Here is a 14,533-nt window from a genome sequence, read left to right as displayed (position 1 = left end):
GCCTAATGAACCACCAAAAATAGTTATTGGGAGCAATCAGACTGGAGGCTCAAAAGCTGTTCAGGGGTTCCTCCGATAAATATTCCTTCTGAAACAATATGAATTGGGTTCCATGAGACAGTTTTTCCCCATCAGAAAGTTGCCTAGGAAATGGTGGAAATTCCAGTCTGCTAAGATAGGCCAAATTCTATTCCTTCATGAAGACTGATACCTAGAAATTGACATGATTTTGCTCTCTTGCCCTTTCAAAATTCTGTTTTCCATCCACTGTTGTTTTAAACATGGCTCATTTAGTGGGAGGCAAAAGGCCCACTACAACCCTGTGCAGCGCTCATTAAATAAAGTATATAAAAAAGTCTCTTCCTAGAAGCTGTGTTTGCTCCAGAGAGAATCTGAAAGGTTAGTGTGCCTTGAGGAAAGCATTTACATTACTGAGGACTAAAGGCAGAAAGCAATTTCATAGCTGGAGGGAACCCTGAAGTCAGTGAAGTCTGCTGACAGAGACAGCTTTGGGGACTTGACAATGTCTTTATCAGGCTTGAGTCAGCATTTTCTGCCCAAAGGGGAAGTCAGAATCACACCAGCAGGAGGACAAGTGGTGAAAGAGAGCCTGAGGAACTGGAGCAGTTGTCTGTAGAATGCCACCCACCGGATGTCAAAGAGAACAACAACTACCAGACTTTTAGAAGACATCTGAAGGCAGCCCTGTTTGGGAAGTTTTTTTAATGTTTTATCGTGTTCTTAATATTTTGTTGGGAGCCGCCCAGAGTGGCTGGGGAAACCCAGCCAGATGGGCGGGGTATAAATAATAAATTACTGCTACTACTACTACTATCCATGTTGGATTCCTCACGAGGAAGTGCAAGTCAAGCTAGGTCCTGCTCATAATCTGCTGCAAAGAGGCTAATGAACAGGGCCAGCATGACCTATATCTCTGTAAGAACAGATGAGAGAAAGAGAGAGAGTGTTCCATGCCCTTCACACACATTATCTTGCTGTAATCCTTAGGTAAGGAAGGTCAGTATCAATCCATTTTACAGCTGGGCACGATGAGGTTGAGGGAGAGTGGCTTGCCTTGAGCCACCTAATGGGCACAGAGCAGAGGCAAAGTTTGCACTGAGGAATTTCTGCATGGTGCAGGCCCACACACATCTACTCAGAAGTAAGCACCGTTCGAGTTCAATGGTGGGTACAGGATTGCAGTCCTAGCACCTAAGTCTGCAGTCGTAACTCCACTTACCTGCAGTAAGCACCATTGAATTAAATAGGATTTATGTCTGAGTAGACATGGTTAGGACTGTGCGGTAAGCCCCCATACTACCCTAGTTTTCTGTGCATTGTAAGTTATAATCCATGAACCTATTAAACAGCAATATACAGTTGATCTATAAGTTCAACCTTGTTAAAACAAGGCGATTTATACCCTTTGTGGCCACAGACAGTTTGATCCACTACCTTGTTAAAAGAAGGCAATTTACATCCATTGGGATCACTGGTCCTAAAGTTTGGCTGGCATCCAAGGCACTTTGGTTTAAACAGGTTGTGGATCAGGCTCCTAATAGCACTGGCAATCAATAAGATTCAACTGGCCCCGGTGCATTTTATATATATATATACAGCTGAAATGCCCATCATGTGATAAATTTCACAATAAATACCATGTGCAATAAACAAATGCACTCGGTTTAAGTAAATTGGCTCATTAAATGTGTATTTGCCTGACTGTAAGGTACGTAGAAATCCGCTGCTATGCAAGAATGATAGCTGAAGTTGTCTTATCTAGCTACTCAGTTATATTTGGAATAGACTTTTCTGCAAGTGGGATCTAAAACAAAATGTTACATTCTCTCTCTCTCTCTCTCTCTCTCTCACACACACACACACACACACATGTAAAAATGATCCTTTTCAAGAGTTCTGCCAGCCTAGCCTAGCTCCATGCATGAAGCCAGTCAGCCAGTGAATAGGCTTCTCTGATTTTCTTTTCCAAACACCAGTAAACATTAATGGTCATTGAGCATTTTTTCAATCATCATTGGGGTGATCATATTAGGGGAAGGACCGTAGATCAGTGATAGAGCATCTGCTTTGCATGCAGAAGGTATCAGGTTCAATCCCCAACATCTCTAGGCAGTGCTGGGAGAGTGCCCTGCCTGAATCTCTGGAGAGTTGCTCTCAGTCAGGGAAGACAATATTGAATAATAATGATAATAATAATATCGGCAGCTTCCAAAAAATATTAAAATACTGTAATACATCAAACATTAAAAGCTTCCCCAAACAGGGCTGCCTTCAGATGTCTTCTAAAAGTCTGGTAGTTGTTGTTCTCTTTGACATCCGGTGGGTGGCATTCCACAGGGAGGGCACCACTACTGAGAAGGCCCTCTGCCTGGTTCCCTGTAACTTGGCTTCTCGCAGTGAGGGAACCGCCAGAAGGCCCTCAGTGCTAGACCTCAGTGTCCAGGTAGAATGATGGGGATGGAGACGCTCCTTCAGATATACTGGACCGAGGCCGTTTAGGGCTTTAAAGGTCAGCACCAACACTTTGAATTGTGCTCGGAAACGTACTGGGAGCCAATGTAGGTCTTTCATATGGTCTCGGCGGCCGCTCCCAGTCACCAGTCTAGCTGCCACGTTCTGGATTAGTTTTAGTTTCCGGGTCACCTTCAAAGGTAGCCCCAAGATCCACCAATGGATCTTACACTTACTCAGTGTAAGGCTGCTTCCTGTAATTTTTATGAGTAAGCCCATTTAATTAATGAGACGTATGTAGAATTGCACTCTAGGGATGGGGGAGAGGATGAAGACTTAAAAACAAACAAACCATGAACAAGTATGGAATTGTGGAGATTGGAAAAATGATAAAGCGAGAAAAAACAAAAAACAGACCGATTCATCTATCTCTATTCTGAGTAGGCATGTATAAGGTTGCAATGCCAGTGGCCAATGCTATCCCCACTTCTGAAAACATCCAGTCCCTGAGTATTTTACTAGAAGGAGCAATTGCTCTTGACCAGGGGTCAGCAAACATTTTCAGCAGGGGGCCGGTCCACTGTCCCTCGGACTTTGTGGGGGGCCGGACTATATTTTGAAGGGGGGGGGGAAATGGACGAATTCCTATGCCCCTCAAATAACCCAGAAATGCATTTTAAATAAAAGGACGCATTCTACTCATGTAAAAACACGTTGATTCCTGGACCATCCGAGGGCCAGATTTAGAAGGCGATTGGGCCGGATCCGGCCCCCGGGCCTTAGTTTGCCTACCCATGCTCTTGACCCCAGACTGCTGTTAGCAATCTGCTTCTTCGGGGGTTGTCAAGAGTGGGCCATTGTTTGGGAAGATTACTGGACAGCTGAGACACTGAAGGGATAACCAATTAAGGACTGCAATATTAAGCACACTTTTTGAAAGTTAGCCCCTACTGAACAAGGTACTTATTTGTGGCTGAGCCTACATCAGATTGTATTTCAATTGCCAAGTAACATAAAAAAAACAACAGAAACAAAGTGAACTGGTTCCTTATCACAGGAAAACCCTCTTTGTTCCAGAGGTGGAGAACCTATGGCTCTCCAGATGTTGGTGGAACTCCAACTCCCATCAGCCCCAGTCAGAATGGCCAGTGGTCAGGGATGATGGGAGCAGTAATCTAGCATGTGGGGGCCAGGGGTTCTCCACCTCTATTCTAAGGAGCTTGGGGGAGCCTGCACAGCATTATTTGATTTTATCATTACAACTTTACGATGACCATGACTTGTCAAACGCCACTCAGTGGAGCTTAATGGTTGAGGCGCAATCTGAGCAATGCCCCCGATTCGGAGCTGAGCAAAGTGAATCTCCTAATTATCTACAACACACAAATTGTAGCAGAGTAATAACCTTAATGAAGCTTAATGAACCACAGAAATAAGTGCAAGTATAATAAAAAGGCAATGTCCAAAGCTCACATCTTAAGACTTGATTGGATTTCCAGAGGTATGTGTGTTATTAGCTTAATTCCTCAAAGACAGGGATGGGGAACTGGTAGCCCTCTAGAAGTTCTTGAGGACCTGAGGACGTTGTTGGACTACAACTCCCATCACCCCTGACCATCGGCCATGCTAGCTTGGGCTGATGGGAGTTGGAGTCAACAGAATCTAGAGGCCACAGATTAACCACCACTCCCCAAAGTCGTAGGGTAAAAGTCAATAGACTACCATTAAGTCAACTGGTTCACATAATATGGAATGCATGTTCCATATTGGTATTGGGTATGTGTCATTCCTTTAAAAAAAAACCTCCACACACCTCTAAGTAATCATATCATCAGAAATTGTAGCAATTGATAACTCATACACAAATTGAGAAGAAGGTATGGAGGGAAAAGCAGACAGAGGCATATATTTCAGTAATATCCCATAAACCCGGACATTTTTTAATTAAGAGAGCACCGTGTCTGCACATCACATCTAAACAGACTACAGTGGTGCCCCGCAAGACGAATGCCTCACAAGACGAAAAACTCGCTAGACAAAAGGGTTTTCCGTTTTTTGAGTCGTTCCGCAAGACAAATTTCCCTATGGGCTTGCTTCGCAAGACGAAACGTCTTGCGAGTTCTTGCGAGTTTGTTTCCTTTTTCTTAAAGCCGCTAAGCCGCTAAGCCGTTAATAGCTGCTAAGCCGCTAAGCCACTAATAGCCGTGCTTCGCAAGACGAAAAAACCGCAAGACGAAGAGACTCACGGAACGGATTAATTTCGTCTTGCGAGGCACCACTGTATAGGCAGAAAAGCAACTATACAACTGGAAATACAGCAGAGCTGATTCAGTAAATCTTTTGGGGGAGGGATGATTACATCCAAATAAACCTGAAAACAGTAATTTAAAATGCATTCACGGGATAGTAGCACTGAATGGTAGCCGTACACAGAACCTAGAATTTATCAGGGGGCGAAATGCCTGGAAACAAAGGATTTGTTCCTGTTAACTACAAAGTTTCCAGACTGGAACTGCATCCCAAAACTGTCCCTCGCTTCTTCTTCCTTTTTTTTTTTTTTTTAAAGATATTTTATATTAAAGATTTCTTGCTTCTTTTGTGTTCCTCTTCCTGTTTTCTTTTCAGCAGAGATTTATAGTTTAGGGGCGGACTCAAGACCACAGAAAAGCAGAGGAACCGATTCCAGCTTCTGAGCCAAAGACCACAGCTTTGAAAGAGCTAGATGGCCTTTTGCCAGGGAGCAATAGAAAGAAAAGAGCAGATATGGTAAAGGTGTTTTATCACTGTAGCGGCTGGAAACGGGAAGCTATTATATGCATTACTGTTGGTAGCACACTGATAATTACTGCAAAGTAGTCTCCGAGGAACAATCATTTGTAAATACTTACACTGTTCTTTTTGTTATTGTTTATCATGGGCCTGTTACACTATGAACCAAAGCTATACAATGCCTGTTCGGTCTGTCAGGAAATACATAGTGATAAATGAAGCATTTAAAGGTTTGCACCCCTTTATTTGATACTTATATAGTATTTTTTTAAAAAAATGGGGGAGGGGGAAAATAGCCAACTCAAAATCCAGCTTTGGCATTTCACTAAAAATATATATATTTGCACGGGTCTGTCTTCTGGGATCAAAGCCCACACTCTCTGTAGCTCCTAGTCCAGCATTTATCAAACGACAACACCTTCCTATTTCATTTGCTCTGTCAAAGGACCCCTGAACACGTGCTGCAGAACTTTTCCATAATGGGGAGGATTTGGGGTGATATTATAGCTTAGGGTAGCCAGCACAGTGCCCTTCATATGCTATTGGATTATAACTGCCTTCATCCACAGCCAGCACAACCAATGGTCAGTGATGATGGGAGTTGTGGGTCTACAATATCTGAAGGGTTGTTCTAGAGAAACAATCCATTCAACTCAGCTTCCACCCTTCAGGTATGTGACCTGAGCTGTTAATGTATGAAAACAATTTTGCAAAAATGGGTGACCAGAAATCAGGTCTTATCTTATAGATCTCCACTGGGATCATGTCTTCTCCTGGAGCTTTATTAGCTAGTTGTCTTGCGATTAGCCTCTTAATCTGATTAGAACATTCTGGCAGTTCTAATAACTGAGTACAGTAAACTTGTGGGGGTGAGTCAGGACAGGGTCCATATATTCCTGTAAAATATGTCACCCAATCCTTTCCTTGGGCAGATGCTTCTAACAAGTAGCCCAGCCCATTTGTACCTTGGGCAACCAGATGCCAAAATCTCCATGAGTCCTTTTGAAGTGCTGCGTCTCCCTATGCTTTCCATTGTTGTTCATAATATATTTGTTTCTTGCTTTTAGGTAATAATTTATAATTGTATCGTAATTGGGCTACCTTAGCTTGTAGAGCAAGATTGTGCTTATCCTGTTTTAACTTCAATTTTCTAAGTTCCCTAACTAGGCATTTTTTTTGCTATTCTGACATTCCTTATCAAACCAAGTCTGTCTTTTAAACTTTTTGTTTTTTATCACACGAGATAAAAGAATTCTCTGTTACTGGACACTAGGCTACCATTCAACTCTATTCAAGTAGTGGACAGGTTTGTTGGGCTCCACCACTCGCCCATGTGTAAGAGATGTTAACACACCCAGTACCAATTTCTGATATTGGTAGGGAAGCTGTCTTTCAGGAAAGCTTTTCGCCATTAGTGCATGCAAAGGTGGACAATGTAATATCCAGCACTACACTGAATAACTTGGACAGCTTTTCTGGTAACCCCATCATTCTCTAGAACACAGTTTCAAAACCACCATCCTGACTAATCCACCTTGATCAGATGTACCAGAACATTTGATCTTACCTAATTAACCAACACGTATTAATTGAATATTGATACATCATGCAATGGTGGAACAGCGTTTAAAGAAACGTTTTATTTATTTTTCTTATTTCTGAATAAATTTTGTTTTAAAAAGAAGACATGAAATAATAAAACATTAAATCAAACGCTCATAAGAATTATGAAAAAGTAAACAATTTTTACAAAAGTGAGGTGTTATCCAGCACCTTGTTTTGTATTCCAGTATAGCATTAAACAGTCCCTGCCCCCAACATGCTGTTTGACTCCAGTTCCCATCAATCCCAAGCAGAATGGTGAATTATCAGGCATATCTTAGAGGCAGTAGGTCTTTGAATAATAGTTTTGGGGAATCACAGCTAAGGAGAATGCTGTTGCACTCAGGTTCTGCTTACAGGCTTCTCACAGGCATCTAGTTGGCCACTGTGAAACAACATGCTGGACTAGAGCGGCCTTTGCAGAAGAGGTCTCTGATATTTTAGTGATGACACTATTGTCCAAAAACAACTGGATGTTTATTTTATATTAATCACAAACAGTATGAAGCAACACCTGTGCCTTCTCTTTTGATATCGACCCTTTTAGTATTCTTTAACAGGAATGACTTTAAGTTTGAGAAACACGTTGTTTAGAAGCTCTGAGAAAACAGTGCAAGGAGCATTCTGCTTTATTTTGCTCCTCTTAAGTAAGAGTAGCCAAATGAGCTAAACTGTGCAATTGAAAATAACAATGTGCAATGACTTACACTTAGATGAAGCTGGTTTGTCCAGTGTCCAATGATTTTGTATTCTGCGGTTCTGTTGGTTAGCTGATATTGAAAGATATCATAGCGCCCAGGTGCATCTCCATTCTCATTGAAAATAACAGGTGTTCCAGCACTGCCTGTAAGAGATCGTAACATAAGGATTTCAGGTTTCTGTGTTGTTGTTTTTAAATTACGGCATAAAGTGCTGAAAATCCATTGTGGTTGGAAAACAAAACTTAGCAGTAATGCGATCACCATGGTAGCTCTACCACACATCCACAACTTTCCTAGTTACAAACACTTTACTTATGGTTGAAGGAAGAGGTTTCTACAGCGGACATGTCTTGCTGGGGAAAGTAACGCACATGAATTATGACAACTATGACTACACATGGCCAAAGCGGATTTGCATCACTTCCAGCAATACTGAAAAGAGAAAAAGAAAAGGGAAGAAACATGAAAAGCACTCCACTGTTCAAAAAAGAGAAGCAGATTTATCTAGTCACACTACTGGCTAAATCCTTTTGCTCTCTGGCAAATTGGCTTGGAGTTCAGATCAGTAAGGATTCACTGGGCTGCCAGCTGTGTTAAACTATTTCCTATCCAGTAAGGGACAAGGAACACTAAAACTCCATTAATGAGTGACTTGGGGGCAACCCCAAAATCCCCTTCCGCAAACCCCACCCCCTTTGTTTCTGTTTGTCAAACCAGTCCTCTTCAAAGGTAAAGGTAAAGGGACCCCCGACCATTAGGTCCAGTTGTGACCGACTCTGGGGTTGCAGCGCTCATCTCGCTTTATTGGCTGAGGGAGCCGGCGTACAGCTTCCGGGTCATGTGGCCAGCATGACTAAGCCGCTTCTGGCGAACCAGAGCAGCGCACGGAAACGCCGTTTACTTTCCCGCCAGAGCGGTACCTATTTATCTACTTGCACTTTGACGTGCTTTTGAACTGCTAGGTTGGTAGGAGCTGGGACCGAGCAATGGGAGCTCACCCCATCGTGGGGATTCGAACCGTCAACCTTCTGATTGGCAAATCCTAGGCTCTGTGGTTTAACCCACAGCGCCACCTGTGTCCCTGTCCTCTTCAAACAGACATGTAATTTTACAGTCTTATGAAAAAGAATAAGGCAACATCACTCAGCGACGGTAGGGCAAGGTGGGGCAAGGCAGGTGGAACAAGTCCTTGCTTGGTCAGCAGAGAGTCCCATTTCTCCTCCAATTCTTCCTCTGGAAACAGCTCCCAGAGGTTGGAGGGTTGGGCAAGGCAGGTGGGGAAAGCCCTTGCCTGGTGGCTAGCAGAGTCGCATTCCCCTCACCTGATATGAACAGGTACCACCATCATTTTCTTGAAGTACCATGTGATAATTTCTGTTTGACACAAAGAGGCATTTGCCTTTCAAGATATCTATAGGGGAGGAGGGAGGGAGAGAATTGCTGAAAATTACATTTCCTATAGAACTCCTCTAAATATGTCCCATTATCACTTTGAGCCTACACTCCATTAGAGCCATAATTAGTCAAGGAAATAACGAGGAGGGGGAGAGAATAAAAGAGAGAATACCATTTACTCTGTCCACAGTCATTTTTATTTAACATACATTATTAGAACTATCTCCTTAAGAAAATATTCCTCCTTCACTCCCTGTCACAGGGAAAACGGTCAAATGGAGTAGCTTCAGTAATGAACAGTCGCCTATGAGGCAAATATTTTTGAAAGACTGAAGGAGCTTGAACACACATGAGAGCTCAATTTAGTGCCTATTAGCCAGAAGACATACCTAGAAAGAAACATAATGAACTAAGAATGTTCACATACAGCATAAGAAGTGAAACAGGAAGCGCTTCATCCTTATGAAGACCTTTTTATTCACTTTTTATAACAACTTGCATTTTTTTATAGAGCTGGGATTCACAATTGTACATTTTCTATTTTGCTGTAGATCTGCCAGAAAGAACCATTTTAATGCTGCTTTTATGGCTTTCCGTTGCATTTTCAATGTTATATTTTATCTCTTTAATTTTGGGGAGCCGCCCAGAGAATGCATGTTATTGGGTCGCCACACAGACGCACTATATCAATAAATAAATTCATTTCCATAATGTCCAATTGTGAAGCTGGGGGAAATCACTGGAGAGCGTGTTGGAGATGAATGAGGGAATCTCAGTTCCAAGTTTGTATTTGGCTAGAAAACTCACTGTTCCAGTTTGCACCTAATTCTCAACCACAGTTCAGCGCTGTGTGAGTGAGCTGAAACAAGTCCGAGCAAAGTCCTGAGCTTGCATGCTTACTAAGGCAGTGGGGAGATAGACTCCTGCAGCATTCGGTTTCACTTCATGTGAATCCTGGCTTGCGTGGCAAGGCCCCAAACCCTCCCCCTTTGTTGGAATAAAGACACTTGGCACCAGTATTTTAGGTTAATGGGCTAAAAAAGGCCACAACTTTATTGGTTACAGAATGTGAGTGGTATTGGCTTAGGCATTGGAACCAAACCAGTTCTGTTGACCTTTAAAGCCCTAAACAGCCTTGGTCCAGTATACCTGAAGGAGCGTCTCCACCCCCATCATTCTGCCTGGACACTGAGGTCCAGCGCCGAGGGCCTTCTGGTGGTTCCCTCACTGCAAGAAGCCAAGTTACAGGGAACCAGGCAGAGCGCCTTCTCGGTAGTGGCACCCACCCTGTGGAATGCCCTCCCACTAGATGTCAAATAGAAAAACTACGACCAGACTTTTAGAAGACATCTGAAGGCATCCCTGTTTAGGGAAGCTTTTAATGTTTAATAGGTTATTATATTTTAATATTTTGTTGGAAGCCGCCCATCTGGCTGGGGAGACCCAGCCAGATGGGCGGGGTATAAATAAATTATTATTATTATTATTATTATTATTATTATTATTATTATTATTATTATTATTAAACCAAGTATATCTGACTCCTGCCCGCCATGCAGGAAGTCTCAGAAGGGTTAAGCACCAGTAGGGGGAGCCCTGTTGATGCACATCAACTAGGAGCTCCACCAGGGTCAACGATATGGGTTGTGCCATGGCCCTAGGCTTTGGATGGGGCACGCCCCCCGGATTCCTTTAACGGAATACCCTTGAAATAGGAGGGGTAGGTGATGGCCTCTACCTTCCCTCACCGCCAACCGGATACTCCAATGCCTAACCACCAAACCTTACAAAGTTGTGACAATTTGCTACGAAGTAGGTGAAAAACCAAATGGCTGGTGCCAATTTGCCAAGTGGAAAAAATTCCTAGCAGGCCCCTTCAGCAGGTGACCAACTGAGGTCCATAGCAAGGTCAAAAGATTAAGAGCCTAATCTTAGGGAGGAAGGACGGGAGAACTGTGAGAGCAGGAACCAGAGAAAGGGGGCGAGTTCCCGCCCGTAGGCTGCTTAAATGGTGCGCGCTACGCGCCCTGGCCAACCGGATTGGTCGGCCTAGGGCGTGACGCGGAGGGGACTCCCTATGATGCGGGGGCTAGCCACACCCCCATGCACGGGGTTGGCTCCCAGCCAGCCCACAACTCCATTTCCCCAGGGAAGGGAAATGGCTTTGTTGTTACATACAAACCAAAGATAGTAGGTTGCAACAAGCACTATTTAATTCAACAGAGACCGCTTGCCAGGAGCCATTGCACTAGGGCCCTTCCATGAGACTAGGGCCCTTCAGGATTTAACCTCCTTCTGTCGGGACTGTAAGACAGAGCTATTCCACCTGGCCTTTAATTTGAATTCACCCTGATCTTTTATTTCCCTTCTCTTCCCTCCCCCTCCCCTTTTATGAAGATTACCCACTCTGAGACCCCACAGCTAATTCTCCCCTGGCCTTCTCGCTGGCCCAAGTAGGACTAATTCAGCCAGCTAGCCCTGGTGATTATCTAATGCTTATTAGATGGATTTCCCCTAAACTGAATTCTGAACTTTGAATTTTATTGTTACAGTCATACCTCGAGTTGAATGCACTTCAGGTTGAGTGCGTTCGAGTTGCACTCCGTGGCAACCTGGAAGTAATGGAGCGTGTTATTTCCGGGTTTCGCCGCTCCCGCATGCGCAGATGCTCAAAATGACATCACGCGCATGCGTGGAAGCGGCAAAACATGACCCGCGCACACGCAGACGCGTCTTGCATTCCGTTTGCATCCCGAGGTACCACTGTATTGATGTTTTTATACTGTCTTTTATGCTGCTTTTACAATTAAGTGTTTTAAATTTGTTGTTAGCTGCCCTGAGCCCGGTTTTTGAACATGGAAGGGTGGGACATAAATAAATAAATAAATAAATAAATAAATAAATAAATAAATAGTATTATTGTTACACTAGCTGCCTAGCTGGTGGGTTGCTGTTGTTCCCTGGGAGGGCAGAGGGCAAGGCAGCGGGAAGGTTAGCACAGTGCAAATGCACTGGCAGGAGTGCCAGATTGGTTCCACTGATGTGTTCGCACTACACCTATCTCCCCACTGCTTCCCCTTTCTCCCTCCCAGTAGGCAACAACAACCCACCTTCTGGAAAACTCATCATTGGTGGCAAAGTAGGGTAGAAATTTAGCTAATAGAACAATGAGCTTCCAACTCCTGCTTTGAATAGGTATAAAACCACACACTTCATTGGGACGTACTAACAGGATCACAGCTTTAGCAAACTAGAAATTGCACATGTTTCTGAGAATTACTCGGCTCTGAGAAATTTGATATAGGCAGTGGCTGACAGCAACAGACACGTATTGATTTATCTGCAAAGGTGCCTAACATTAGTGCATTGGTCAGCATTCTGTAGATGTAGGTAACCTTTTTTTTAGAGAGAGAGAGAGAGACAGAGAAAAACATGTCAGACTCTATCAGCAGTCTATCAGCACAGTCCGACGCTGCATTTTAATTAATATACTGCTGTTTTGCTTTGGATGCTGGATGAAAGTGCATCGAGGTGTAACACACTGCACATCCAAAGTCTCCTACAGCAACGGTACCCCAGAACTTCCCAAAGTCTTTCCGTACATTTCAACAGCAGCAACAGTATAGCAAATTGGGATGCTGAAAATGCTGGAATCCCAAGAAACGGGACGGTAGCAGCTGGCAGGGTGGGGTGGCTTGGCTTACAGGACTTCCCCACGTGGAGGTTGTTGCTGTTAACCAAGCAGGGAGGCAGTGCAGAGCTCAGCACAGTGTGGATGCAGCAGTAGAAGCATCAGATTGGCTCTGCCACTGCACCAACCTACCTGCCACTGCACCCCTCTCTGTCTTGGTTATTGGCAGCAGCTTCCACATGTCAGGAGCTCATTCTACTCTCGAGTAGGACCCTGGCAGAGACATATGCCCGATTGGCATGTTCCTTCCTGGTCAATCGTTCGGGAGCTTCAAAAGCTTTCTTCTGCCCAAACATCACAGCGACCGATGCCAACAGACATCGGCACACTTAGGGATCCGCAGTCTTCGCAACTTGCATGACAAACCTCAGCAACTCAGCATTTTGGCTAATCTACTTTATTTACATATAAACACACACGGAGCACTGCAACATGGCTCCCTCTCTCTCTAGCATCAGACAGCAAAAAGAAAGAACAAAGGATAATAGTCCCACTTCACGGAACACAGTAACACAAACATCCTGTCCCCGTCACTTCCCATTCTGTGGAGTCAAAACATACACCGTCATGTGATAGACAACAATCCCATGACTGCAATCACAGAGCAGGAATTCTAACACCACAATAGGAAGTCAGGGAAGGCATGTGACACCACCACACCAGCTACTACTGGAGCAGAGAAGGTAAAAAAGGTAAAGGACCCCTGGGTGTTTAAGTCAAAGGCGACTATGGGGTTGTGGCGCTCATCTTGCTTTCAGGCCGAGGGAGCTGGCCTTTGTCCACAGAGAGCTTTCTGGGTCATGTGGCCAGCATGACTAAACCGCTTCTGGCACAACGGAACACCGTGATGGAAATCACGTGAAGGTAAATGCTATTTAGCTTCCCGCCTCAGTGGTACCTATTTATCTACTTGCATGGTGTGCTTTTGAACTGCAAAGTTGGCAGGAGCTGGAACAGAGCAATGGGAGCTCACCCCCGTTGCCAGGATTTGAACTGCCAATCTTCTGATCAGTAAGCCCAAGAGGCTCAGTGGGTTAGACCACAGTGCCACCCACGTCCCATGTTGGACCAGAGATACATGGCCACAACAGGGTACATTTGCCCTCCCTCCACTAAATCTTCCACTGCCCAAGAGACAAGTCAGGCAAAGGCCTGTATTTCAGAGCAGAACAAATGCTTTGCATGGAAAAATCCTGCAGTTCAGTCCTTGATATCTCTTGGAAGAATTGAGAAAGCGTCTCCTGCCTAAATGTAGATGATACTGCTTTAGATGGGGCAATGGCATGGGGCAGTTTCCTGCATTCTCTGTCAGAGGAAACTGCTGTAATGAGAAAGCATGTGTAAGCTGGTTCTCTCTTGCATATGTATGGCTACTCTTTGATTCCTGGTGAAAGGTACGAGCCAGTAATCAATGTGAAACAACTTATACAAAGTATTAAACACAGATCAGAAATACAATTCTTTAATGGCAGTGTTCAATGGCAGTGTAAACCCTCCCCCCACCACTGGCAAGACATCTTCTATCAAGGAGAAATTAAATACAGACTTTTGGACAATCACACTAAACAATTGTTTCGTTCTTGTCAAAATAAATTTAGATCAGCTGAAACAAGACACATCAAACATTTTCAAAATATCACCCGTAGTGGTGTGGTGTGTAAATGTCAACTTGTGTAATGCTTAGTACCATCAACAAAAAGGAGCACAGTTTTTGTGGCATGCTGCAAAGGCACACCAACAGGACACAAAAACACTGCTTTAACTAGCATCTTTGTGAGGCAAAGCAGGTCTCCGACATTATGCTGACCGAATCGCATTCTCACTAGAAAAGGATGCTAGACAAAACTGCTGACTCCACAGTGTACAGCAATCCCTTGAGATGGTCCATTTCTCCTGAGTCACT

The 14,533-nt window shown here is 43.9% G+C and overlaps 1 protein-coding gene across 3 annotated transcripts in view; it reads right to left on the bottom strand.

Annotated features, from left to right (window-relative positions):
• GRM8 (glutamate metabotropic receptor 8) overlaps window positions 1-14,533 on the bottom strand; it is a 564,733-nt gene that overhangs the window by 85,894 nt on the left and 464,306 nt on the right. For all 3 annotated transcript variants that reach the window (XM_028746786.2, XM_028746785.2, XM_028746787.2), the window contains exon 8: window positions 7,551-7,687. In XM_028746786.2, coding sequence (XP_028602619.2) covers window positions 7,551-7,687 — 137 coding nt within the window. The remainder of the gene's footprint in view (window positions 1-7,550; window positions 7,688-14,533) is intronic.

The sequence above is a fragment of the Podarcis muralis genome, chromosome 10 (assembly GCF_964188315.1).
Source record: "Podarcis muralis chromosome 10, rPodMur119.hap1.1, whole genome shotgun sequence".
NCBI lineage: Eukaryota > Metazoa > Chordata > Lepidosauria > Squamata > Lacertidae > Podarcis > Podarcis muralis.
This window is presented reverse-complemented; position numbering and strand designations above follow the sequence as displayed.